Source organism: Lampetra planeri, chromosome 5 (genome assembly GCF_965212315.1).
Source record: "Lampetra planeri chromosome 5, kcLamPlan1.2.h2, whole genome shotgun sequence".
NCBI lineage: Eukaryota > Metazoa > Chordata > Hyperoartia > Petromyzontiformes > Petromyzontidae > Lampetra > Lampetra planeri.
This window is the reverse complement of record NC_136111.1, coordinates 21,423,813-21,451,352: the sequence shown is the minus strand read 5'-3', so window position 1 is coordinate 21,451,352 and position 27,540 is coordinate 21,423,813. Positions and strand designations below refer to the sequence as shown.

Genomic DNA, 27,540 nt, shown 5'->3' with positions numbered 1-27,540 from the left:
ATATATATTAAAATTCCCTCTAAATATCTGCAACGCCGCACAATTTGGCTCAGCCACCCGTGGTTTATCGACTGGCTCGACACAAAGTATTTAATAAGCGACGACGCAAAAAAAAACCTTATTATTTGGTTTTGATGTTTTTTTTAAAGAAAAAAAACCCCTACAACCTTTAAATTAAATTAAACCCTTCAGGACCCAACCTTAAACACATTTATAACCCGAGGCTGCTGCGCTCGGGAGATAAGGTGATGGCTGAATGAGCCCCGGGGATGAGACGTGAAGGATGGAATTGGCTCCGGCCATCTATCGCAACACTTTCTCAAACGCCACCACTTTCTCAAAGGCCGCACTTTCTCAAAGGCCGCACTTTCTCAAAGGCCGCACTTTCCCCTCCAAACGCAACGTCGTCGGGCCACCGCGCACGACAAGGGGCCACTTTTTATATTTTACAGATGGCGGTCAACAATAATAAGCGGCGGGGTTTCTTGTTGTTGCATGCTACCGAGTGGTTTAATGGATCTCTTTGAACGGCGCGTTCTGAACGTTGCCGCGCGCTTTCCGGCTTCGCTGGAGATCTGCGCGATATAGTACGAGCGAGCGTACCGCCTGGAAGGATGCGTCGTGGGGGGGGGGGGGGGCACGGCGTATCAGGGGATTTGTCATAGGCATTCCGGGGGCTTAAATGAAGTGGCTTGTATCAGCGTATGGCTGGACTAGTCGTGTCAAAAAAACACAACACCCTTGATACTGCATTTCATGAGGATTAACATATCCAGAGAGGTATCTGAAGCTGCCCTATTAATGCCGCAACGGTGGCTCGCGTATTACCCGTGGCCGACTGAAGAGTTAATACAACCGTGTGGATATTAAGAGGCATTAATTGCTTGTCTTAGCGGTTCGCAGATAATAAGCGACAAGCTTTGGGGAAATGTATCGGCAATGCAGTGTACAGGAAATCTTTTTCTCGGGGTTTAAAACGATTTGAGAGATACGCCGAACGATGTTGTGGCGAGCGAGGTGGTGCAGTGCTGTGGCGGGGTTGTGTGTTTCACAAGGTTACTCGTGATTGTGGAAACTCGCCAACCTGCTGGATCATGACATGGTCAAGTCGAATGTAAATGCCCGGCTCTCTGTCAATCCGCTGCTGGATAAGGGTCGTAGGTGGTTATTTGATCACATTTCACCACACTGGTCAATGCGGGTTGGCAAAAGCTGAGAGCATATATTTGGGAGCATAGAAATACAGTGCAACAAATACGCGTTTTTGCACTTCCCTGCACTGCCCACCATGCAGCCACACAACCCTGTCACAATCTGCCACCCGTGGTGGTCACCCATCCAAGAAATGTCCAGGCTCAAACCTGCTGAGCGTGCATGATCTGACAAGATAGACTGCATTGCTGGTGAATTCGTTTGAGGTGACAGTGGAATGGTGTACAACAAATCGCTTGCTGACCCAGCCATATGGATGGTTTTGGCATTACACCATCGTGTGCATTCTGGGGTTTCTCTCAGTAATACAGCTTCCTTCCCAAAGGAGTCCGGGTAAGCTATTCCAATGCAGGAGTTTTGCATTCTAACACTCGTCGAGGCTTGCGCGAGTTGTATATATGCAGTACATATGCAGACACGTGTGATCAATTGCCACCTAGAAAAAATTGCACAGAACAACAACAACAACCTTAATTTTAGAACTTTCGTGACTGCAGGAATTATTATTTGGTTCTTTCGGTTAAGTCACGTCTAAAGATAAAATAATAAATTTAATTAAATAATAGAATACGACGTTTCGATTGCAACACAAGCAATCATCATCAGGTATAATGAAATAGCGACATAAAATCTAACCAGGAAACTATAGACAGACATATTAGCACACAGATATCACCAGTCACGAAAGCTTCAAATCTAGAATCACCAAGATACATAGCGAGAGCAACACAGGTAACAGAGAGGGGTGATCATCTCTGTGGGGTGGCCTTAAATAGACAGAGGGGGGGGGGGGCGGAGGCAGAGAGAGGGAGGGGGGTTAGAGAAAAAATTATCATATCAATGAGTGGTCAACAGACGTGGTGCTGCAAGTACGATGGCACGGCAAGCAAGCCTGAAAATCAGAGAAGGACACACTAAAATTAAATAACCTAGTAAAATATCGAAATGTAATGTAATACAACACAAAGGGTCGGTCAACACACAATTAACGCATAGCCTGGTTGATTACGTATTTCAAAGATTGCTAAGTTAGAATTTAAGTGTGAACATTCTAAAGAGGACACAGGCAGAGAAAACAAGTCGCCAGAGAGAGAGAAAAAATATAAGCTTAGACGTGACTTAACCGAAAGAACCAAATAATAATTCCTGCAGTCACGAAAGTTCTAAAATTAAGATTGAACCACTTCTACGGGGAAGTTTTAAGCTTATCTTTTTTCTCTCTCTCTGGCGACTTGTTTTCTCTGCCTGTGTCCTCTTTAGAATGTTCACACTTAAATTCTAACTTAGCAATCTTTAAAATACGTAATCAACCAGGCTATGCGTTAATTGTGTGTTGACCGACCCTCTGTGTTGTATTACATTACATTTCGATATTTTACTAGGTTATTTAATTTTAGTTTGTCCTTCTCCTGATTTTCAGGCTTGCTTGCCGTGCCATCGTACTTGCAGCACCACGTCTGTTGACCACTCATTGATATGCTAATTTTTTCTCTAACCCCCCTCCCTCTCTCTGCCTCCGCCCCCCCCTCTGTCTATTTAAGGCCACCCCACAGAGACGATCACCCCTCTCTGTTACCTGTGTTGCTCTCGCTATGTATCTTGGTGATATCTGTCTGCTAATATGTCTGTCTATAGTTTTCTGGTTAGATTTTATGTCGCTATTTCATTATACCTGATGATGATTGCTTGTGTTGCAATCGAAACGTCGTATTCTATTATTTAATTTAATTTATTATTTTATCTTTAGACGTGACTTAACCGAAAGAACCAAATAATAATTCCTGCAGTCACGAAAGTTCTAAAATTAAGATTGAACCACTTCTACGGGGAAGTTTTAAGCTAATCTTTTATCTCTCTCTCTGGCGACTTGTTTTCTCTGCCTGTGTCCTCTTTAGAATGTTCACACTTAAATTCTAACTTAGCAATCCTTGAAATACGTAATCAACCAGGCTATGCGTTAATTGTGTGTTGACCGACCCTCTGTGTTGTATTACATTACATTTCGATATTTTACTAGGTTATTTAATTTTAGTGTGTCCTTCTCCTGATTTTCAGGCTTGCTTGCCGTGCCATCGTACTTGCAGCACCACGTCTGTTGACCACTCATTGATATGATAATTTTTTCTCTAACCCCCCTCCCTCTCTCTGCCTCCGCCCCCCCCTCTGTCTATTTAAGGCCACCCCACAGAGACGATCACCCCTCTCTGTTACCTGTGTTGCTCTCGCTATGTATCTTGGTGATATCTGTCTGCTAATATGTCTGTCTATAGTTTTCTGGTTAGATTTTATGTCGCTATTTCATTATTCCTGATGATGATTGCTTGTGTTGCAATCGAAACGTCGTATTCTATTATTTAATTTAATTTATTATTTTATCTTTAGACGTGACTTAACCGAAAGAACCAAATAATAACAACAACAACCTCTCTCCGCCGTCACTCCTACAAAACACTGCAAAGGCATTGCAGCGCCTTGTACGTTCCGCGTCGATTGAAATCACCCCGCGTAGCTTTCTACAAACTTCTACCACTTGTCTTCTCCGAGCTTCTGTTGGACAATAGTGGTGACCTGCTTAATTACCCCCTCCATCGATTGCCGCACAATGGGACATGGGCCACCACTTGCGCTTTGCTACCTCCACAGTCTTGAGTAACTGATCCCCCTGGTTGGTGTCTCACGCTCTGTCAAACTCGACGGCAGACTGATGTCTTTGTTGCTGGCAAGCACTCTTACAACTCCCATTATGCTTTTGCGTTACCGATTTTCCGTCGATGGCAAACGAACGCCCCCCCCCCTGGCCCCCTGGCAATTGCTCCCTTGCGTCACTCGGCTGCCATGAGCATCTCGGCCAGAGGCAGCTGTTGAGAAACCGCTCTCGGGGGATTTCGCGGCCAATTGTCCCACGCCGGCCCGACGTCCTGGAAGGGGTGGAAAAGGTGTAAAATCCGCACACTCGACCCCATACTTGCTTCATCAGGCGAAAGCCTGGCTGTGGCCTGATGAATCCGGTTGTAAGTACTGGTGAAACGTCGTACTCAGATTGTAGATGTTGTGGCTTGGCTCTCCAACACACCGGTGTGCTGTACTAGTGACGAATTGGCCACGTTATGTTTATGTGACAACCCTTACTAGTTGGCTGTGTCGGGTGGTGGAGGGTTTAAACGACTCGTTTATATATGTACGTGATCCAAGCCTAAAAAAAACCTCGAGCATATATGATATTGGTCGCGAAAGCCTCCTACGTGTTAAACACTCTACCCCACCACGCGTCACCTGGCGATCGACTCACCACGCGAGGAGTGCAAGCGATTGTTAAGAAGCTTGACCCCCATTTGTTTCGACTGCCACGCCAAGAGATGGAATCGAACCGGCGACATCCGGAGCCGAAGTCTAGCGTGCTGCTAATCGTTACGCAGCGGCGGAAATCATTTTTTTGCCATTTGCATACAATGACATTGTCTCCTGTACGGTAAAGCCTCTGACAGACTGCTCGGAGATAGTACCTGTTAGACCGAGCACCTATTAAGACCCGCACTGCGCACGAGGGGGTGGTGTGGGCCGACACCACACCCGACTCACGTTATCTCTCCAGTGCTGCTGTTTACACGCGGCACCAGGAACTCATTTGAGGCCGAGTTAACTTAGGGGAGGTCGGGCACAAGCTTTGGTAGTACTTGCGACTGAAGGAAATGGGACTCAATTCAGTCTGTTTGCTGCGCAGTGTTCTAACCACTGCACCACCTCTCAGATCTATTTTAAAATAACTAATTAAGTTAACTGTCCTTTGTCAATCAGTGCTGGATAAAGGTCTCCTAACGCTGTGTGAGTTATGGGGGTTGTGTGACCATACTTCGCCACGATGGTCAGTTCGGGTTGGTGAAGAGGGAGGACCTCAGGAACGGTTCGCCGCTGATGTTTAGCAGTGGCCAAGAATCGAAACGAGGTTACCTGGTTTCTAACGCAGCGTGCGCTCACCAATGCACGCGTTATTACAATGCAATTATTGCAAGCAACGTGAAGTGTAATTAAATTGGCAATGTTCTGGTCTAATTGAAATGAAAATTGCCACGCTTACGTGTTCGATTACGGCAAGCGCTGGGATAGAACCGGCGGGACCAGCGTGCGATGTCAGTATAGCCCGTGCCTCGCGTAAACAGGGTGATGCGATAGCCCCCCCCCCATTAGGTGTGTTCTGTGTTGGAGAAAAATCCGTCAAGTAAACAAAACATCGAGATTGTTAAACGAAAGGTGATGCCCAACTAGGGACGTTGCGTCGAGTTGTTGGATGAATCTTCGTCGTCACGCTGCCAACTTCGCGGCTTGGGAACGATGCCAAAGCAATAATCCACCAAATTGAATAACGGCAACGTGAAGCGGCACCCAGCGACCGTTCGGGAAGAAAAAATTAGCACGGCTGCCCCTTGACGGCAGCACGCGCTGACCATCCATTAGGAGCACTGGCGGAGCCAGTGGGGGGGGGGGGGGCACGTACCCCCCACAATGATCCGATCGACATCCCTAATTTCAATCGGATCATTGGGGTTTATTGATAATAAATCGGCATTTTGCGACCCTCTGCCACTGTGTAGCATAGTATTACGTGTCAGGGACTCTAGGACGCTGCGTCAGCGCCCCGCGAGTGCCCAGTGGTGCAGTCGTCGCCAGAACAAGGGCAGCGCGCGCCTTTTCTCGTTGTTGTTGTTGTCGTTGTTGTTGTTGTCTCTCATCCGCTGTGAAACCACTCGCGTGATTAAGGCCAAATTCGTGTGTGCGTGCAGGTCACGCGGTCAAGCTTGCGTGGGAAGTAATTCCACTGACATGCGTTTTACTAAAATGGGCTTTTAATAATAATTTGGGGGGGGGGGGGGGTGGCTCAGTGGTTGGTGCCCCGTACTGCGAACCCAACGACCGGAGTTCATAGCGCAGTTATCAGTTCAAGAGGCGCGCTGAACCGAGAAACCTGAGTTCGATTCCCATCCACGGTTATCATTAATGACGACGAGTGGTAACAGAACCGGTCCTGTCCGTACCCCTTTCATGAACCCGCACCAATCAACACAGTAAAGGTCAAACAACCCCTGTGAATGAAACGGCATGGGGGAGACCCCCATCCAGCAGTGGATTGACAAATGGCTGTTGTTTTTTTCTTCAACAATAGCTGGATTTTGGCTGGTGAAGGGGGCAGTAGAGGTGGGTCCCAGTGACCATTCAGATATCACGTGGGGAGCAGTAGTGTAGCGGTTAGCGCGCTGCGCTACGAGCCCGGCGACCCCAGTGACTATTATCTGAACCGGTCCTGGGCCTCCCCTAGGTCGACTCAGCCTCAAATTAGTAACTGGTGCGGTGTGTAAAAATCGGTACTGGGGAGACAAAGGCGGCCGGGCATGATGCTGGCCAACCCACCCCCTCGTGTGCTGTGCCGGCCTTCATAGGTGCTCGCTAACAGCACTTGCCCAAACAGTCTGTTCAGGCTACACGGTGGATTTTTGTCTTTTGTCAGATATGACTCGGCACTGTTGATAGCTGTAGCTAGAAATCCAATTCAGGTCACGTGTTTCAAAGTGCAGTTTGTTAACAACTCACCACTACTAAACTATACCTAACCACTGCCTACCAAATTGCATCTTTAAAAATATGTATTTGCAGTCTGTACATTATTATTCAATAAATGCTGTCAATCCATATACATATAGTAGTATATAGTGTCGATCCGTATTAATGTATAAATGCAAAGGCTTTAAAATAGGTCGCAAATATTGAGTCGGTGCGACTGTTTTGCTGCGCTTGGACTGCTGCTGAACAGCAAAACGTCTCGTTCACCGCTTGAAGTTCGCAGCTCCACGAGGCAGTTTCAGTTTTCATTGATTTGGTATAGCCCTGTGAGCCATTCGGCTCTTGAATCGGGTGTAACCGCAACAAACAAAAACATGAACAAGAAAACATCTTAAATTGACTATGTGACTATGTGCAAACTGAAAATCCAAGAAAAGACAGCAAAATATTGCAGAAAATGCACCGTACACCAACGTTGTGTCCAAAAATCCCAGTGGGAGAGCTGGCGCAGGATGGAGAACGCAAGCTGTCTGTGAGAGCAGTGAGGGTGTATTGTGTTGTCAATGTTGACACTCCCCCCCCCCCAGTGGTATTCAATTGTGCTCACGGAGTCACGTCGTGAGAAAGAGCGTCAATTCAGATCTCTCATGAAGCAGTACACCCCCTCTAATGTACCGCGGAACTGCCCGCAGAAGGTGGTATTACAGAACAACGTCTGAGAACCCTTCAAGTGATCTCTTTCATCCACAGAAAGGAGAGTTGCTCTATTCATGTTCTTTGGGTCTTTCGGTAAAGTCACGTAGATAGTTTCAATAATAATAAAGAGATAATTTTAAAAATTACGACGTTTCGATCGCAATACAAGCCACTGCCATCAGGTGGGAAAGCCACTAAAAGCAAGTTGTTTTAAAAAAAACTCGTAGTTTTTTTTAAATTATACATTTAATGTTTTAACCTATTTACGTGACTTTGCCGAAATACCCAAAGAATATGAATTCCTGCAATCACGAAAGCTTCAAGGCAAGAGAGAGTTGCTCTGATCCATGCACTATAGTTCATTACACTGTGGTCAAAGCAATGAACTTAGGGCTGTAAATTTTTTACTTTGCAAATTAAGTGAAAAACCCAATGCTATCGCGATGGCTCATCCGTGTAGTGATTGGTGCGCTGGTTGAGACCGTCGATTCGCTCGACTTGAGTAGCTTGGTTTCATCGCGGGCGCCTGTACAGTTTCGAACGCAAGGCCTGACCAGTTGCCGCTCTCAAAAGCCTGAGCCACACGGCCACATTTAGATGTCGAAAACAGTCACACGCCCCCCACCCACCCCCCGGCTCTAAGGGACGATGGCCTTAGTTGACTCTGATCTGCTTTTACACTATACAATGCCACAAACTTTGAGCCCCCTGCTATACCAGCTGAACCACATACCCATGTCGTGTATTAGATAAACAAATCGGGAATGAGTAAGAATGGGCACGGTAATGCACAAAAAAACTTGGGCCGTGTTTAAAAAGTAAAACTCGTAACAAGTTTGTTATGTACTTGGAATCTGCAGGACATGATGTCCATCCGCTGTTGAGATAAAAAAAAATGAACCATCTGAGACGTGCTGTTGTTACAGCTATTCTAACATCCAATGGAAACCAACACTCAAGGATCACAGGCGAGACCGACAGAGCTTTACACTCATCATTGTGTCCCGCAAGCTCGACAGGCCTGCACGGTGCTTACTGACGCGTGTGTTTATTTCTAGCGAACATGTGAAGGATGACATTAATTTGGAGCGTTTCACACTCGCCGGCAAGTCCACTGAAGTGGATCATCCTCGTGCGCTTTGAATGCCACAGGTTGTGTTTCACCCATCCTGTGAAACACAAAACGGCCCCATCCCCCGCTCCATCGCTTCTCCCCAGTCGCCCCTCCCGCCACGCTCGATTCGTTACTATATTCGCATTCGCCCGTGTGTATGTCGCGCGAACACACACACACCCACAACTCCCCCCCCCTTCCTTATAGCCCCACCAGACATAATTAATTAACACGCACGGCATCGAAAATTACCGCCTACGCGGTGAATCACCCAAACCCAACAACACACACCAACAACAACCGCCCTTCGCCACTAAGTGGCGGTGACGTCACCACGACGCTTGTGTCAGGCTATGTGCACCTTGAGGCCACGTGAAGTGTCGAACGCCCGCTGGCAGGAGGTCACGGGGCAGACCCAGCAGGTGCCACAGGTCGACCGACTGAGACGACTGGCGGATGCACCACCTGTGCCCCCTACTGTGCCAACTTTATGTGCTTTAGCCACGAGAAGACATCCCTGTCGCACCCCAAGATGTACAGGAATGGCTCTGACTCCCTGCCACGTAGTTTTACCAAGGTCCGCTCACCATCATGAAGGTCCTTAATGATCGTGAGCAGAGGGTCAGAGACTCCGAAAGCACGAAGAACAACCCAGAACCCAGGCCTACTGATGGTATCATTAGCCTTGACCAGGTTAATAAAGCAGAGATGTAGGTCTTGTTGGAATTGCCTACAACTCTGCTGTAGCAGACGGACAGAAAATATGGCATCTGTGCAGGACCGCCCTTTCCTGAAACTGCATTGGGGCTCCGCAAGCCTCTCCTCAGCGTGCCTAGCAAGGCGATGTTGAATAATCCTTGCCAGGACCTTTCCCTGCACGCTGAGGAGTGAGATGCCCCTGTAGTTGTTACAGTCTGTGCGGTCACCCTTCTTAAATAGGGGGACCACCAGGGCATCCTTCCAATCCTGTGGAACCCGTCCAGTGGTCCAGACTGTTGTTATGATGTCATGTAGGGCAGCCTGTGCACAAACGCCACCCTCCCTCAGCATTTCGCCTGATAGATCATCTCTGCCCGGTGCCTTTCCTGGTCTCAGAATCTGAATCGCCTTCAGTACTTCCTCAATAGATGGCACCTCAGCCAGCCACTCACAAGGGGTGACTTCTTCTTCTTCTTGAAATATTTGAGGCACCGCAGCTTCGGCAGGGTCAGCCCCACTTTGTCCCACGTTGTTTTCCTGGCTGAGGGATTTCCCCTCCCCCAGGACCTCACAGAAATGCTCAGCAAATCTGCAAACCTGTTCCTGAGGTTCGGAAATTGGATCACAATCATTCCCCTAATGATGGTAATAGGTGTGGCGCTGCAGGTTACTTTTTTATGGAATTAATGAGCGATTTGTGATCGTGGGCCATTGAGGCAGACTTCATCTGCTCAGTAACCCGCGACCACCACCCATCCTTGCAGCGCCTCACGGCTCTCCGAACCTCCGAGCGAAGGCTGCAGTAAGCCTCTTCATTTTCCGACATAGGATGCTGTAGCCGATGAGAGTGGGCCTGTCGCTTTTTCTCAGCCAGCTTGAACACCTTATCTGTTCTCTGGGGAGGTCCGGACCGTGTACCCAAAACAGCCATTGCAGCTGCATGAGCCACAGTCCTAAACCTCGCCCATTTCCCCTCGACATCAGGAGGAGTGGGGGACGATGCCAACCCCAGCCGCAAGCGATGATGAAATTATCGCTTGCAACTTTCATCAGCTAGCTGAGACCATGCCACTAAGGGTTTGAATGGGGTCCTGGGTGTACACCCACCACAACCTCGCACACACACACCACCCACGTCGTGTCTAACTACACTGTCACTTCACTCATAACGTTCAACTCCTGTGTGGCACCCAAACTTGCTTGTTGATGTTACTCCTTGATGCGTTCTTCTACCCAACGCCGTCTCACTCGTACACTGTACCTTCCGCTCATCCCCCCCCCCCCCCCATACTTTCAGGTAAAAAAAAAAATTCGGCTAAACCTTTTTAAAGAATCTAAATAACCTTTCGACTAACTCGTTGTATAGAGGTATATCTGTTATGATTCACTCTTATGTGAATCATAACAGATATACTCATTTCTTTGTACAATAAACATGGGCATTTAAAATGAGCTTTGCATGTAAAAAGCAAATCATCTTGCTTAAATTATAAATGAGATAAATTACCTTTTCTTCCACACGCCTGCATAAAAGTGAACCATTTTTGTTTATTCTGTCGCCCCATTAGCCCTCCAAACTCATGTTACCCACCAGCATTTGCTTAATCAGAATGTTTTTATTTGGTTTTACATTTTTGAGTCTCACCAGCAGTCATGCTTACCAAATAGACACTTTCTCAAATGTTCCCACCAAGTGCCCTCAACATACACCAGGGGTCACCAGCACACACACACAGAAACCCCCCGCCAATATTGTAAATACATCACAAATATTGGAACAATAATGTGTGTTTCTTAGTTCTGTCTTAACATAAACAACTCGACAAAAGTGGGTAAAGTCACCGTTATTAAAAATGCAATGGGGGCGCGAGGAAAGGGAAATACAAAATCTGACTTGAAAATCTAATTAACGATCAAATTTGTTAAACCCCATTATGGTCTCGTGTAATTTGGACCGGAAAAAAATAAGTGACGTTAATTAAAAAAAATGTCGAGAGTCAAAAGTTCCGCTTGGAATTTACTCTCGAGCAGAGCCACAATGAGAACCACGTAGCTCAGCCACGTGGCTCCGTTCAGAGGCCTACCCGTCTCAGGAAAGGCAAGCGCATTTATTGTTGTGGTTGCAGTGTGGCGGCAACCTGATTTATCGGCAAACGAAGATATGTCCACATGTTTTGCTTTGCTTTTAAATTACCTCACGGCGTGCGGCGACTGTGTGCTATGTTCTGTACGTGCGGTATCGATTAAGTGTACCTTTTTATTTAATCACCTGAGATTGTTTTGTCATTTCTTTCTCGCCCCCCTCCGCCTCCCAACCAAGAAAGTCTCACTTTTTAACATTGAAACTTTTAATGAGAGTCTCACTTAGGATGATATTCTGCAGCATGCATATTTCCCCTTCTCAGTCTTGCAAATGAGCCACACGTCTCAGTCGATTCTCTTTTGCTCGTAAGTAAAGTTAATAAAAGTGAGTAAACTACACATTCTCGCGCTGAGTGTGGGGGGGGGGGATGATCCACGGAGAGCTTACCCCAAAGTGACCACCCACGCATGACCTGACGAGTTTGCACGTGGCTCTCGGCCGTGAGACGAGGTTTTTGTTTTTTGTATGTCCGGCTCGGCAAGCTAACCCCACCGACGGAATGAGGCGACCAGATCGGGCTCCGTCCGTCTCCCACGGAAGGAGTTGTAGTGCCAAGCTAAAGACAGCTTGAATCCGTGCACGTATGTATGTTGAACTTCTATGGCATCGTACGTGGGCAACCACGCTAATTGGGAGGTTACAACAAACTAAACCCAAAAGGCAGTTCTAAAGAAATGAGATTTCACACTAGAATCCCAAGTGCATCGCTCCCAGTGGCTTCCTGGAATCGGAAGGAAGAGCGTTCCAGACGGCCGCAGAAACGCATCTGAAAGCGCGCGATGCGGTGGCCGTCTTTGTTCGATCGATCTACTCTCACTGCACCTCTCGCTTGCAGACGCGGCGCCTAGAGCTACTCAACAACAACGATGGCCATGGTGAAGGGGGTGGCTGTGGGTGGGGGAGGGAAATGGCCCCGATGTGAATTGCAAATGGCAGAGTTGAGGCGTTTTCTCGGCATGAACAGTTGTCACCGGTCCGCTAAAGTGTGGCGGATCGACGAGGACCCAATACGGCCGCATCGATCGGGCCCCTTCGTCCGATCGATGCAAATGGCTGAATCGGAGTAAAAATGCGTCCAAAAAAACAAGGCAATATTAAAAGGAAGCAACATTGAAAAAAGAAACAACGAGTGTGTAGGCTGTTCACCGTGCCACGTGATTCTACCGAGGCTATCATCGCACAAATTAAGGCGCATTACATGTCCCCCTATCGCAGGCATGTGCACCTAATAATGCACCATTTTGGCTCAGTGGGGGAGGTATCTAAAGAATGCGCACAAAAACCCAGATCCTTTATTGCCACCGTTAGGTCATATTATTATTATATGTTACGCGTAGCTCCGATGTAAGTCCTTTGGACGTTGATGAATTTAAGACTTGCATGTGAGCTGACGATTATCCCTAATGTAATAGCTCCCATTGTGGCTCTACACGCTTGCAATTTCAGCTCAGAAATTGGTTGGCCGGTGCGTTTTTTTGTTATTATTATGCATTAGACAGCGTTAGGGCGCCATTAACTAATGTGCCAGTTCGGGGGAAGAAAAAAACCCGACTCAAGTCGCGCGTCTTGCACGATTACCCCGTAAACCTTATTTAGGGTCGTGTCAAGGAAAGTTCATTAAGGCTCTTCCCAAAACATTTTCGTCGTAAAAGTTTACGAATCCATTAAGGTCTTCGGGAGCCGGCCACGTTTATAGGCCCATTCGAGGTGGCAGAGTTGGAAAGCCCTTAAAGTCAGCATGCGTCACTCGTTTAGTGTCAAGTTGAAGAAGAAAATAAAATCCCGTGAAATTCAAGAGACTCCGTGTGTCCCCCTTCACAGATCTACTCACATATCCGAAGGGAATGATCCTATGGACAGCCGCTTTAAGTACCATGCCAAGCACGATGGGTTTAACGATGCATCGATCGCCGTCGAATCGTAAGCTGAACAGTTGCATGCATCACCCTTAACGTTTAAGAACCTCATGCTTTTCGACATTGGTGACGCATTCGCCAGTCATCCCGGTCAACTAATTTCACCTGCTGGGTTTGTCCCGTGACCGCCTGTCAGCGAGCCTTCCACACTTCACGTGGCCTCGAAGTGCACCTAGCCTGGCAAAAACGCCGTGGCGACGTCACCGCCACTTCGCAGCGACCGGCGGTTGTCGTTCAATGTCGTGCACATTTTACGTGCACGGTAGTCATGGGTTTCACGTGACTCCCCGCGGCCGATAGGGGTCGCTGCAGCAACCGCAAAGTTCACAACCAAAAGAATCAATTCTTGAACCTTGCCTGAATCCCGGCGATCGATCGAATTGCCCGGAGGTGTCAGGGGTAGGGTGGCGGTTGTTGTGAAAGATTACGACAAATCTTACACCGTCAATGCATTCACCGAGGGTCCGTCGATGTTCATTTGAAGCGAATGTTCCTCGCCTGGTTTAATGTATGTATATATATCTAAATCCGATAACGTCGATTGAACGCTCATCCATTGGCGGGAGCTCACCATGTGCGCTTAATAATTCACACGTCGGATTACAACTCCCGCACACGCCACGGGGAGCCTACGCAGTCAGGCGACGTCACAGTCGATACAACTGGCCGAAAACACCTTCATATATAGAGGACCGCAGAGCTTGCGGGAATTGTTCGCTGCCGAACCACCGCCAGCTGTGGTTCATCCTGGCGCTTCTGAGTCGTCGCCCCCCCCCCTTCTCTCTGTGTCGCAGCGGCGTCGGCGGCGGTGTCACGAGTTAAACGGATTATTATCGAGCCATAGGGCCGCCTTGGAGGAGGAGGCACGTATGATTAAGCGCGCGTGAGATGTATCATACGGCCATTTAGATACGAGTGACAAGCGAGGCTTACACCGCGCCCGCACCACCGTCACTCGCCCCCCCCCCCCCCCCCATCGCTCTGGCAGCTCCTCTAATTGGATATTAATGCGTTAATTATCACTGGAGCGTCAAAGTGTTACGCTCCCCAATGGGCACAAAGACGGCTGAGAGCAAAGGAGCAACGAGGGAGTCCCAGAGCCGTGTGTCGGAACGGCCGAGTCCAACTGTTTATGATCCCAGGCAGCCCCCGATGCGCTGGGTACCATCAGCCTCACCAAAGCAACGGTCTGGAAGCTGTTCTTCGCACTTATTTTTGTTCCACTTACGTGACTTTTGAATGCGAATGTTGGTGGTGATTGTTGTTGTTGTTGCTGCTGCGCCCGTTTGTCCAGCAAAAAGCTCGCTGAGTCTCGCGACTCTTTTTTTCCGGAGGGTCCCGGCAAGTTTTTTTTTCGCAGTAGAGAAGCGATGTTGTTGCGAGTGATCCAAATCGACTAATTTGCAGGCAAATCGACTAATTTGCAGGAACGTTTTCAGCATTAAGATGCTTGTCCAATTTCAGTTTACATTGCATGTTGTTGTTTTGTTTTGGGTTGAAACCGGGGAACCCAGAGGGAACCCACGCAGGACAGAGGGGGGAGGATCTGCAAACTCCACGCAGAAACGCGCCCGAGTGGAGAATGAAACCCAGGCGCTTCTTGCTGCGAGCCTACGAGTGTTACCACAGCACCACTCTGCCGCATCTAGTCAGATGACTACGTGAATATTGGGTGCAATAATGCAGTATAGTGGTTTTTTTTCCATGGATACGCATACTCTAGTGGTAGTGCCTTACGCCGACAATCCCTACTACAAGCCGGCCCTTAGAAACGTTCAGGAATTTACGGATTTCAAAATAAAACCCTGACTATCGTGTATATATACACATACAGTGCGCACTTTAGCTCAGAGACGCAGCAAACAATACAAACGGTATCCATGCGCAGACGCGCGCGTGGGAAACGACTTCTTGGGTTAAACGGGAATGGCACCACGACAGGTGCTCGCGGTGTAATTAGCGAGGGCATTTGCAAAAATGTCAAGCGCATAATTATTCATTATTTGTTTACCCAAACAAAAGCACGTTGTCAGTATTGATTAAGTGCGCCCTATGTGTACGCGATTAAGTGTATCATCATACTTTAGGTGGGTGTGGCTTTATTTGCGTATTTATATGCGTATTTTATAAAAAAGAAAAAATACTGGCATCTGTTGGAGTAAAAAAAAATAAAGATCTTTTAAAAAAAACCCACAACAAACCATAAAACTCCGATGACGCGTGTAATCCTCGGACTGCCCACACCGAACACTTCCCCACGCCGCTCCGCCGTTTGGTTCGCTCCTCGTGCCGCTGGAATTGAGAATCGACACCAACAAAACGACTCATCCACACCCTCCCTTCCTACACCGTCCGTCCGCTCGGCGCCACAACAGCAGCAGCACCAGCCAGGCACGTCGCCTGGTGCGAGAAACAGCACAGTGCTCGTCGGGTAGGGGAGATCAACGCTGCGTGATCAGTGCCAGTGCTCTCGGTAGCGACCGTTTCACAGCCGTACCCCGACGTTCCAAATTATTCATCGTCCCGCGCGTGAGATTTTTTTTTGGGGAGGGGGGGTGCGGTGGTGGGTGTTAGGCAGGCGAACGAGCGAGCGAGCGGGCGGGCGGGCGGGTGAGTTGGTGAGAAAAAGCGAACGAACGGGCTTGGAGGGGTGCGCAGTCGGCGCTGGTGTAGATCGGATAGCGGCGAACGAGGCGAGCGAATTAAGCGAGAGATGGCGCTGGAATAGCGAGGAGCATCCGCGCAACGATTCAAGCTCCGTTCGCTGTTGAGACTTGGCGTATATAAGGGAAAGGCGCGGTACGCAGAGGCACGTCGAGCCAGTGGCGTGTGAGTGGGGCAGAGCGCGGCACTCACTCACTCACGCAGACTCACTCACTCAAGCACAGGAGGGGTAAGGAGACGCAGCACACACACGCCGGGGCTGAGGAGAGTTATGCGCAAGAGTGGCTCGGGATGATCGGCAGGATGCGGCTCCTACTCCTGTGCAGCAGCCTCTGCGCCGTGGCGTTCCCGCACGGTAAGGAGATGGAGCGCATTGTTCGGACGCAGCTCACACACACACACAGACACGTGTACGCAGACACACACGTTTACGCAGATACACGCGTATGTGAACAAACACGCGGACGCAAGCACACGCATACAAATACGTTTACACAGGCACATACACACGTGTACGCTGGCACATACACACACGTGTACGCGAGCGCGTTGGCAAGCCCGTCCATACCCAAGTGCGCACACGTACACATGCACGTCCGCGAACACACACACACGTAAGCAAGCGCACGTAAACACACGCGCAGACAAGCAACCACACACACACCTTCTATACTGAAGCATGCTCGCAAGTAAGCAAAGCTCCCCGTATAACCTACGCAGGCCGTTAGGACAAGTGGTGAGAACCGATGTAGGCCCGAACTGCGTACGAAGGGGGTTATTGTTGTTGTTGGCCTGCGCCACGCCCGGCCGTATTTGTCTCCCCAGTGGCGATGTTTTTGTGTTTGTTTACACATCGCACCAAGGAGGTATTACTTTACAAGACAGTACAGTACTCGTGCAAGCCCACTACGCCACGGCTTCCCGCACACACGCGCACGCATGTAAACACTCACACGTGTGCGCACGTACGCAAGAGATGGAGATCAAGCAATGGGAAGACAACAACAACAACAAACAAACATCGCGCACAGATTTTTGTGTGCGATGTGCATACTACTGCGGGCGTCCCGCACACGTGCCGAAAACGCGTTGTCGGTATATCGCACGCACCTGCGTGTGCGTGCTACGCAAGCACAACGACAAAATATCTCCTGTTGTCGCCTTTAACAGACTGCTGGGGGCAAGTGCTGTTAGCGAGCGCCTATGGAGGCCGCTAAGGAACACGAGGGGGGGGAGTGTGGCCAGCACCACGCCCGGACGCCTTTGTCTCCTGAGTGGCGATGTTTTACGCATCGCACCAGGTGCTCATTTGAAGGCTGAGTCGACCTCGAGGGATGATCAGAAAATCATCTCTGCTGTTGACCGTGAACCGGAATCGAACTCGTGCGACCGTGTTCGTTTTGCGCCAACCGCTTCGCTGCGTCAGCACGCGCACGGCGCAGACCCAACGCGCGCGAGTCATTGCGTTTGTTCATCCGTCAAGCGTCACGCGGGGAGCCAAGATCCCCTGAGCGTCGTTGGCACTTAGAAGGGTGACCACCAGCAGGTGCTTGCCCAGGTGCTGTAGGCGTGGAGGCTGCGAGATGTTGTTGGTCAGGAGTTGGCAATGCTGAATAGCACACCACCCCTCGTACGCGCGGCTGGGGTTTTATTCGGCGTCTCCGGTTTCCTCGCGCACGGAGTCAAAGCACATCGTTCGTGGTGTTCACGGACCAAAAAAAATCCCATCGCAATGTCGATGGCACCCTCGTGAGAAGAAGAAGAACATAAAACAGTGCTTAGACTCTCATCGCATTGTGAACTGTAACGCGTCCGACAGACTGGGGGGGGGAGGGCGTCCAGCGGTGGAGATGGAACGATGACATCGGATTAAAACAATACACCGCAAGATCGTGCGAGGTGGCGGTCGGACTGGGGGAGGCGTTGGTCCAGCAGTGGATCGAGCATGGCTGGTGGTGATGATGATGACGACGACGCCACCGTCTTACAGTACTTGTGTGTTCGCGGGTTCGCTGGGTTTTTGCACGGCGGGTTTAGCGCATTGTCGATGCCGCTGCAGGTCATCGCACTCGATTGTGGGAGAGCGATTCAGCCTCGCTCGCTGCTCTGCATTCAGTGTCGAGACGCCTGAAGGCGGTGCTGCGTGCTAGCCACTCGTTGCCCGTTGGTTCTTTCCAGGGCAACCCGCCTTTCGCCCATGGATGATACAGTCAACAGAGGCATGCGAATGGCGTGGCGTGCTCCTGTCGTCGGTAGTTCGCCAGAGTGACGCTTATGTTGTGTATTCGATTGTTCATTGCATAAAAACATGTATCACAATCAGCCATGGTCAATCCACTACTGGACCAATGGCTTCGGCAAGCCGTCGCCATCTCTCACAATCCTGCAATGCTCACAATCCTCCGAAGCAGCTCTCCGTATACGCTAGTGGAGTGAATCGCTCCATCTCCGTTACATTCATTCATCGGATGCCATTACGGTATTGTTGACCATCAGCCATCATCATCATCATCCCCCTGACCATCCCTTCTTTACAACGTGTCATGCAGAAGCGCATTTTCCTCCTAACAGTTCGATGTCACTGCTGTGGTTCCAGAGATATATTTAGACCTTGTTTTTTTCCTTACTTTATTTTAAATATTTATCCGGAAAAGTTACACTGGGTCGTATAACTCCCATTCAAAAAGGCTCCTGCATTGATTTTTTTTCTAATTTTAAGATGTTGTCAGCCTATCATCGAGTGTTTATAGACATACTGTACTATTAATGGGATAAATTGGTCCTAAATCATAGACGTTTTGATTTCAAAAATAGTTTATTGGTCTCAATGGACTCTTGCCTGCGTGGTTATAAACATAGGCAAATTGTCAGTTATTTACTCGTATAGTGATTGATAATGGGCAATATTTAAAGTTAATTAAAGCGAGGTTTGACGATGCTGATGAATGGTGTAAACATATATTATAAATATGCGCTGACATGAAAAAAAAATTGGAGTCACGGATATTTTAAAAGCACCCACACGAGCCATGCATTGCGCAGTCACCCATAACATCATCCGGTGCATTGTAAATATTACACCGTTAAAGATGCCCTTTCTAAAATTAATATTGGGCTAGGAGAAACTTTATCTTGAGCTATATAAAAAAAAGCATAATTCCGTTCGCAATTATTTATGAGTGATTTGCATAAATTACTGTTTCAGCCACTTAAAAACATATCTAATAAGCCTTAAAGGTAATGCGATTATGTGAGCGAATTATGAAGCGTAGAGTGATATCAGGTTTCAGATGCAAAAAAACTCGGTTTTCATGTTAGCTTGTTTCAACTTTCAACAGAGGAGAAAATTGAGATTTCGATTTTTCGTCTAAGGTGCGAAAAAAGAGTTGTTATCTTCCATTAAACCGTGATGTATCTAAAATATATAAAACGATGATGCTACCACAGTGGTGTGATGGTTAGCACACATGACTTGTAATCTAGAGATTTTTGCCGGTCCTATCTCCCGGAGTGGCAGTTGAAACAATTGCAAAAAAAAAATATTCCACCTCCCCCATTCCCCCACCGCCAATGCCTCTATCCCACCCAGCAGTATAAATGCACACATCCACAGTCAATTGGTAGGTCACGTGTGGTGGGGTAAAGTGTGGGTGCTCACACTCCTTCCAAAATACATCTGACCAGCGTGGGGGAGGGGAGGGCCATTTCTGCCCAGCAGTGGCACGAGAAACCAATTGCAGTGCTGCACCTTTGCCGGTATGTACACTTACATAGTTACTGTGTCCACGGCGATGAATAATGCATGCCCGAGGCACCCCTCCCCCCGACCCTGTGCTGACCTGTGAGGGGAAGGAAATTCCTCTTCTTGGCCAAAGCTTCTCCGAGGCGACGCTGGACGTAATGGTGATGACTTGATGATAATGGTGATGTTATACACAAAGACAAAGATCCACTCCCCCCTATATCCTGAATAGACTGTTGGGGCAAGTGCTGTTATCGAGCAGCTACGAAGGTCGGAACGTCACACGAAGGGGTGGGTGGCCTGCACCACGCCCGGCCGCCTTTGTCTCCCCAGTGGCGATGTTTACACACCGCATCAAGTACTCATTTTAGGCTGAGCTGACTTAGGTGTGGGCCCAGGACCGGTTAAGATTTATCGTCACCGGTGTTGGCGGCCGTGAGCGGGAATCGAACTCTGGTCGCCGGGTTCGTAGCGCAGCGTAGCGCTAACTGCTCCACCACCGCTCCCCACGTGATGTCACACGCACACACACACAGACACATGCACGCACAAACACAGACACACACGCAGACACGCACGCGATCGCACGCACGCACGCGACTACAGCACCCAGGCAACGGAGCCAATGGCGTTGGGTGCCTTTTAACGCCACTTGGGGCAGAAGCAGCAGAAGCGTCGTGTGAGTGCGTTCATAATTACTGTCATGCTGAATTATACGTGCTCTGGGATAGGTGTTCAGAACTGATTGGAACGTGGTTCGGGGGGAGGGGAATTCAAGTGGAGACTCATAGGCCACCACTTCCACTTGGTCGCAATTCGCCTCGACTCTTCGCTCGCCTCGTCGTCGTCGTCCGCCTTGCACGTGCCCTTTCGCGTCTGTCGCTGCCGTGTTGCCGCTGCCAGGCGTGAACAAAACAACAACAACAACAAAACCAACGACGATGATGACGCCCAACAGGCACGAATCCCAGTTTAATAGTTTTATCACGGAGGTATGATGAAAAAAATATAACTATGGTTTTTTTACCCTTTCTGGCAATTAAACCAGTTGTGTTAAGATGCTCAAACACCAAGGCATCGAGTCTGCATTAACCACACTTCCTTGTGGCAAAACGTTCAATCAATCATGCTCTGCTTAACACGTTCTGTTTACGTGACAACCTTTTCTAGTTGGCTGTGTCGGGTGGTGGCGGGTTTTAACGACACATTTATATATTTACGCGATTTAACCCCAAAAACCCCCCCTTTAAACATGCTCTGATAATTATATATGGCATTGTCTTTGAAACTGATTGGCCTACACCAGAGACAGCCTTCTTTACCAGAGAACACCAAAATGCGAACAGAACCAAAACACTGCAAGTCTCGGATCACATGCAAGCACGCCGTGTTCCCACTGTCAGGCAGTTTTATGATCGGCAAAACACGACGATGATGATGACGCCCACCAAGCATGAAGCTCGGTTGGATTATATGCATCACCCTTTGCATGTTGATGTATGTTGAACTTTTGTCGCACTTTACGTAATCAACACGTGCTCGTCGGGAGGTGCCCGGGGGGGAAGGACAACAAACTGTACACAAACAGCAGTTCTAAAGAAAATGAGCTTTCAATCTAGATAAAAAAAATTGCGAAGCTCCAGTGGCTGCCTAAAATCGTAAGGCACAGCGTTCCAGACGGCCGCCTAAGTGTGTTCTGAAAGCGCGCGATGCAATGACCGACCATCCTTGTTCAATGGATAGACAGTCACTGCCAGACGGTTGCTTCAATAGATCATGATCGGATGCAAATGGTGATATGCACTGTCCAGGTATCCCATCCGTACGTTCAGGCTCCTGGTGCCGTTCGCGCTGTTTCGCCTCTCCTAATTGACCCGTGGCATTTGATTGCTGCTGAGTGTTTTATTTTCTGCTTCTTCTTTTCTTTGCAATCCGGGATCGATGGCTGAATTAACTGTAAATCAGTGCATCTCGCGATATGAGCTATATTATAAAGAACCTCTTAGAGAAAAGCGTGATTAGGTCGAGAGGTGGTTAGGGGGGGGGGAGGAGGAGGAGGCGTAAAGGTTGAGTGGTTTGGAAGGGGGGGGGAGAAAAACACCCAAACACCTCCACACCACACGGCCCCCCACCTCCTCCCACCGTGCTTTGCACTTACAAATTGAGGTCTGGCATCACTGCAGCAAGGCAAATGTAATTTAGATTGATGTAGTGGGTCACAAGAGTTCACCCAGCCCTCATCAAGTTCACGGGAAAAAAAGCAATTAAGTGGCAAAGAGCAATGAGTGAAATGAACCTCTTGCTGATCCGAATGTTGCAGCCCAAAACAATCATTTTGCATTAATCGCGTTTAATTTTTTGTTTGTTAATATGCAAATAAAATCTCCCGTTTGAGTAAATTGCAATGGCTTGCGTTGTAGTTTTGCGATGTTCATAATTAGGTGTCTGTCAGATCATTGTGCGTGCAGACCTCGAGCGCGTGGGATCGGCGCTGCCTGCGGTGCGCGTGATGACGAACAAATGAACGCTCCGCCAATATCGCAACGTGGCCCAGAGGATTGTGAGCGTCAGTTGTCGCCGCGGTTTGCCAGATCAGAGTGAGTCGTCGTCATTATCATGATACATGGGCAGATAGCCCGTAGATGTCCACAGACATTGTCCAAAACAATTCAAAGTGATTTCCTGCTCAATTATTTTTGTTCAGGCGATGCTTGTATCCTGTTCACAGCTCTGAGCCAATGGTGGAAATTCCACATTCCTATGGCAAGGGGGCGCGTCTATCTACAGGACAATGACACTTGTTACTTCACCACAACGTGGCGCTCGTTTTATCGACCCCAGAAGGATGATGAACTGAGTCACCCAACCAGGAATTTAAATTCGCAGTCTTTCCGACTGCGAGCCGGCTCGCTGCAGTGCACGTTGTGCGGGAGGTGCTGCGCTCAACTCGAGGTGGGTTGCGCAGATGGCCTTGTGCTGCAGCCCATTTAATTGTGGGGCTAATCTAGGGGGGAGACGCATCTGTGACTCCGCGCCGAATCACCCCATTCCCTGCGCTGCCAGGGAGCCACGCATGTGTGCGCAACACAAGCCATCGAAACGTCGTAGTTTCTTTCTTCTTTTTTTATTTTCTTTGAACCTATCTACGTGACTTTACCGAAAGACCCAAGAATATGAATAAATTTCCCCCCAAATCAACATAAATTCCATTTGCCTTAATCCGAGTGAAGCTCCACGGTATTCATCCGCAACCTCAGCGTGCTGCACTTACTTGCGCTTACGTAACTATCGCAAACATTTCCACGCATTTTATAACATGATTTATGAGAGCATTTCCGTAAGGTCGAAATTCCGTAAGTCGGGTCTTCCTCAACCCAGGGACTAGCTGTACATATGTACATAATGGCTACTACAAGTTACAACACCCACAGGGCTGCAGAGAAGTTCCGTTTTGGGGACCCCTTATTACACCAGTCACAGGTACCGTTTGGGGGGGCCCTCTTTTGTATTCAGCCCAGCGAAAATTGCCCCCCCCCCCACCCCCACAATGTATGTATTCTTTTCGGTACCGTACGTAGCCAACCGTGTGAATAACACGTGGCTAAGTTGGGCAGAAGATCAAGTACCGTAACCTTTCGATGGGGCATGACAGGTGGACGGAGGTGTGAAGTGAGCATTGTTACGGAGCAAAGCGACTCCCTCGTGCCCCGGCTGGGAACGGAGCGCGGTGGTGGCGGCCTTGCGTGCCTGCTGGGTCCGGTCGCGCAAGATTCGAGCCTCACCCCGAGCGAGCCGGGCGAACAGGGCGAGGCCTCCGAGCGGGGCCACACGCACGCGCGTCTCCCTCCGTGTCACGGTGCATGCGCTCCACGCGAGAGTCCGCTGACGCGTCTCACGACGTTCGCCGTCGTCCCCAAAGCCGCAACCACCACGACCATTGCCACTGCCGCCACCACCACCGCCGCCTTACCAGCGCGCCACCACCGGCGCTCTCTGTCCACGCCGCTCTCGCCCAACCAAACGCTCGCGTCTCCCTTGCCTGTGTGTGTTTTTGTTGTTGTTGTTGCAACTCTGCCATTGCACTTAATGATGCGCGACGCACACGGGGACCGCACGCCACAAATGTGCCCAGCCGCGGCTTTGGGAGTTTTAGCTGAACCAGGGGAAGCTCGTCTCAATAACCGGTGATGCTATTGAGATGCGTAAAAACTCTAGCATCTGTTCACGCAGCACAGATGGTCTGGGGCCAAGACCGGGTAAGTTTAAAGGCTAAGGGAAATGTTCTATTATTAATATATTTCGTGGCTGTTAACACCCCCCCCCACCCCCATCTGTGCAGGAACGTCCCTGCATGCTAAACTGATGCCGCCCTTCTCCCCTCGTGATTGTGGACGCAGCGCGACGGGATTTGGAGGAGGGGAGGGGAGGGTGGGGGGGGTCAGTCATGTGCATCAACAATCTGCAGATCCCGTCAAAGGGCACGGATTGTCAGCGCGGGACACTCAGCGGGCTCACCCGGCGGGCGGAGAGAGAGCGCAGGGCAATTAGAAAGCGATGACCCGTTCAGAATGCGCCGGTGTCGTTATTGGAATGCATCGGAGCGCCGTGCAAAACAAAAAATCAATATCGTCATCAAGTTACCCAGTCCCAACGTTGAGTAAAATTAAACCCCCATCGCTCAAGCATATCCCCCCCCATCCCCCCACAAAAGCACCTTTGAATATACAATTATTAGAATCGTTCCACTGACCTGTTTTAATTCAAGTATATGGTCACTTGTACTCATCTTGCTGCAAGATTCACAATATTCGCATAAAGTGACGGAAAGAGTGGAGGCGTGGAGTTGGAGATGGTTGCATTTTTTTAGATCGATGATAAATGTTCTAACGCAATGGGAAGACGTGCACGTGGATTGCAGAAGCCACAGTCTGATAACTTCGAATGCTCATCGTTATATGATTAGTTGTTTTCTTTTTACGAGCGACACTGCGTCGTTTGACATACCTTCATTCAATTGGTATTCTCAGCCACGATTGAACTACATTTCTTTTATTTTACCAGGTAAGGCTCACTGAGCTGTGTAGCTCTTTTCCAGAAGCCACTTGGCCACAAATAATGGCTCAACGAAATGGTTTATCACGTGGAAATGTATGTCATCCAAATACTCTTAACGCATGTTTCTCAATGTGGAGGGGAAAATCGGAGGACCCAGAGGAAAATTCATGCGATCACGGGAAGAGAGACACACAAACTCCACATATACAGGCGTCAGGGTCAGGATAAAATCCATGATGAACTGTATACCAGGCGAGGTAGTTAACATCTTGCCACCGTGGCGCCCCAATTTATCTAGAATTGACAATCCAGTTTTAGTGTAATATATCAAATGCTCCTATAAGCACTTCAGAATCAGAGTCTTTATTTTTGACGGGAGGAATCCGATGAGCTACGATGCGTTTTTTCCCCCACAGATTTCTTGGGGTAAATTTCGCAGGGCACTCACGGTGGCCGCTTCGGCACCACCTGAACCTCTCGGTGTGCATGGGACGGTACCCATAGATCCGTCGCTCTCTCGCCCGCTCGCAGCGATCCACTCTCGTTCTCTCAGCATGCCCCGGCGAGCGGCCGGTTTCAACCCTTTAGCTCGATAATGGCCGATAAAATGAGGAGAGGCGGAAGAAGGAAATAAAAGAAGCGGCCAAAATGTCATCCGACGGTTAATGAATGCCGAGCAGGTTCATGGCTGCGTGCGCTGGGAAATTCACTATCCCAGCACCTTTCAAATGGCATTCCGGACCTTGCGATGCGGAGCTCATTGACGAGAAACGAAATAAAATCGTAGAGGAAATGTTGCTTTAATATCATCCGGCAGTATTTTTTTTGGGGGGGGGGGCATTAAAAATAAAGGTAGAGAGAGTAGGGGCACGCTAAAGAAACGCGACAAGGCACGTGCGATGATATATAGCTGCCATTACGGAAAATGAAACCAACTCACTTACCAAGCATAATTATATTGAATTTGCTTTTTCACGTGTCCATGGCCAGCGTTGGCAGTTAATTACGCCATAATTCACACCGAGTGTCCGTAAAGGAAATGTGTCATTTGAAGTTTCGTCGTATGGTTGTGTTTTGAAAAAAACAGTGCGGCTCTGCAGAAATCTCCAGTGGCTCGCGGAGAAAGCATCGTTGACTTACTTTACACTGATAATGCATTCCATGCTGCGGTGCTGCAGATTGCGACGAAGTGTTGCCTCGACAGGGCGTGCCACGGTGGCGAGATGTTAACTAGCTCACCTGGTATGCAGGAGGTTGTGGGTTCAATCCCGACCCTGATGCCTCTGCTGTGTATTTTGAGTTTGCGAGTATCTCTTTATCAACGTGGTCGCATTGATTTTTATCTGGGTCCTCCGGTTTTTCCCTTCACATTTAGAATCAACGTGCATTGAGAGTGTTTTTTTGCTGCTATACATTTTCACGTGATAATCTACTTCGTTTAGCTATCATTTGTGGCCAAGTCCCTTCTTGAAAAGAGCCATATAGCTCAGTGGACCTTACCTGGTAAGATACAAAATTATTCATTTGAAGAGTTTAAATGATGCATGCCCACGTAGGCATCCGCACAGCCTCGCACGTACAGATGCACGTGCTCGCAGTTCTCTCGTGGGGACACGCGCATGCTCGTCTTCACATCGGCAGCGGTACGAACGCTGTAAACACCAATGTCTTAAACGCACCACTTGGTTATGGAAGTCACTGGCCACCGCTGGTGGATAGGCCTCCACTCAAGGGAGTTTTCGAGAGAGAGCCTGTCTAGAGGGTATTTGGCCTTCTCTTCCACGCTGGCACAGACGTCTTGGAAGATGTTGGAGCAAACGGAACTTCATCCCCCCCTTGTCCCTCCCCCCTCTCTAACTTATATAACCCCTTACCAAGCATCTCTCCCACTACAGCAAAACATTTCTTCCTGTAGTTTTCACACCTGATGATGATTGCTTGTGTTGCAATCGAAACGTCGTGAGAATTTTTTATTATGTTTAATTTTTATGATTGTATTATTTCACTTCTACGTGACTTTACCGAAAGAACAAAGAATATGATTAGGTCTTCATCCCACTGCACACGAACTGCTGGGTGGGATTTAATAAACTTGCCCCGTTGTTTGAACTGCCTTGCCAGAAGATCAATCAGGAAAACCTCGGTATTCCAAGTCAAGTGTGCTCACCATTCCACCACAACAGTGTCCCGCTTTGTGAGCAAGATAAATAATTCAACATCATCATGGTTCATGGGAGATAGCCTGTATAGGTGTCCATTGCACATGTTGTCATTTGTTTCCGACTTTCCTCTGTCTTGTGCCAATATGCCCAAGTAGTGCCACATATTTCTGGAACCAATCTCTGATGTGGTCGTTAAGCCATTTTCTGTTCGGTCTTCCTTACTTGATTAATTACCGTGTTTTAAATTCACCGCTGACTTTATGTGGATATTCCTGAGACACGGCTGAACAAGATTGTGCCTTCACCGGTCTGCTGCAGATACTGCTGCAGTGAAACTTTCGCAGATTATGGGTGGTTGCAGGTGGAATTGTGTAGTTTGGGTGTCGGGAGCCGGGGGGGAGGGAACCGGGGGGGGGGGGGGGGCACAGGGGCAGTTGGTTGGAGGCGCAAATGAACAAACATGTGGGTCAGTTGCGCCCACTGGGATTTTGAGCCATTCTTACGAAGCACAATTCCCCCTTGCAAAATGAGGGTCTCCCCTTTGTGCACGGACCCCCCCCCCATCCCCACATCCCTCATTACAA

At 48.8% G+C, this 27,540-nt stretch overlaps 1 protein-coding gene across 1 annotated transcript in view; it reads left to right on the top strand.

Annotated features, from left to right (window-relative positions):
* Positions 1-15,701: 15,701 nt before the first annotated feature.
* The window catches only part of LOC144719135 (cell adhesion molecule 2-like), a 127,868-nt gene continuing 116,029 nt past the window's right edge, over positions 15,702-27,540 (top strand). The window contains exon 1 of the mRNA XM_078595003.1: positions 15,702-16,352. Coding sequence (XP_078451129.1) covers positions 16,289-16,352 — 64 coding nt within the window. The 5' untranslated portion in view covers positions 15,702-16,288. The remainder of the gene's footprint in view (positions 16,353-27,540) is intronic.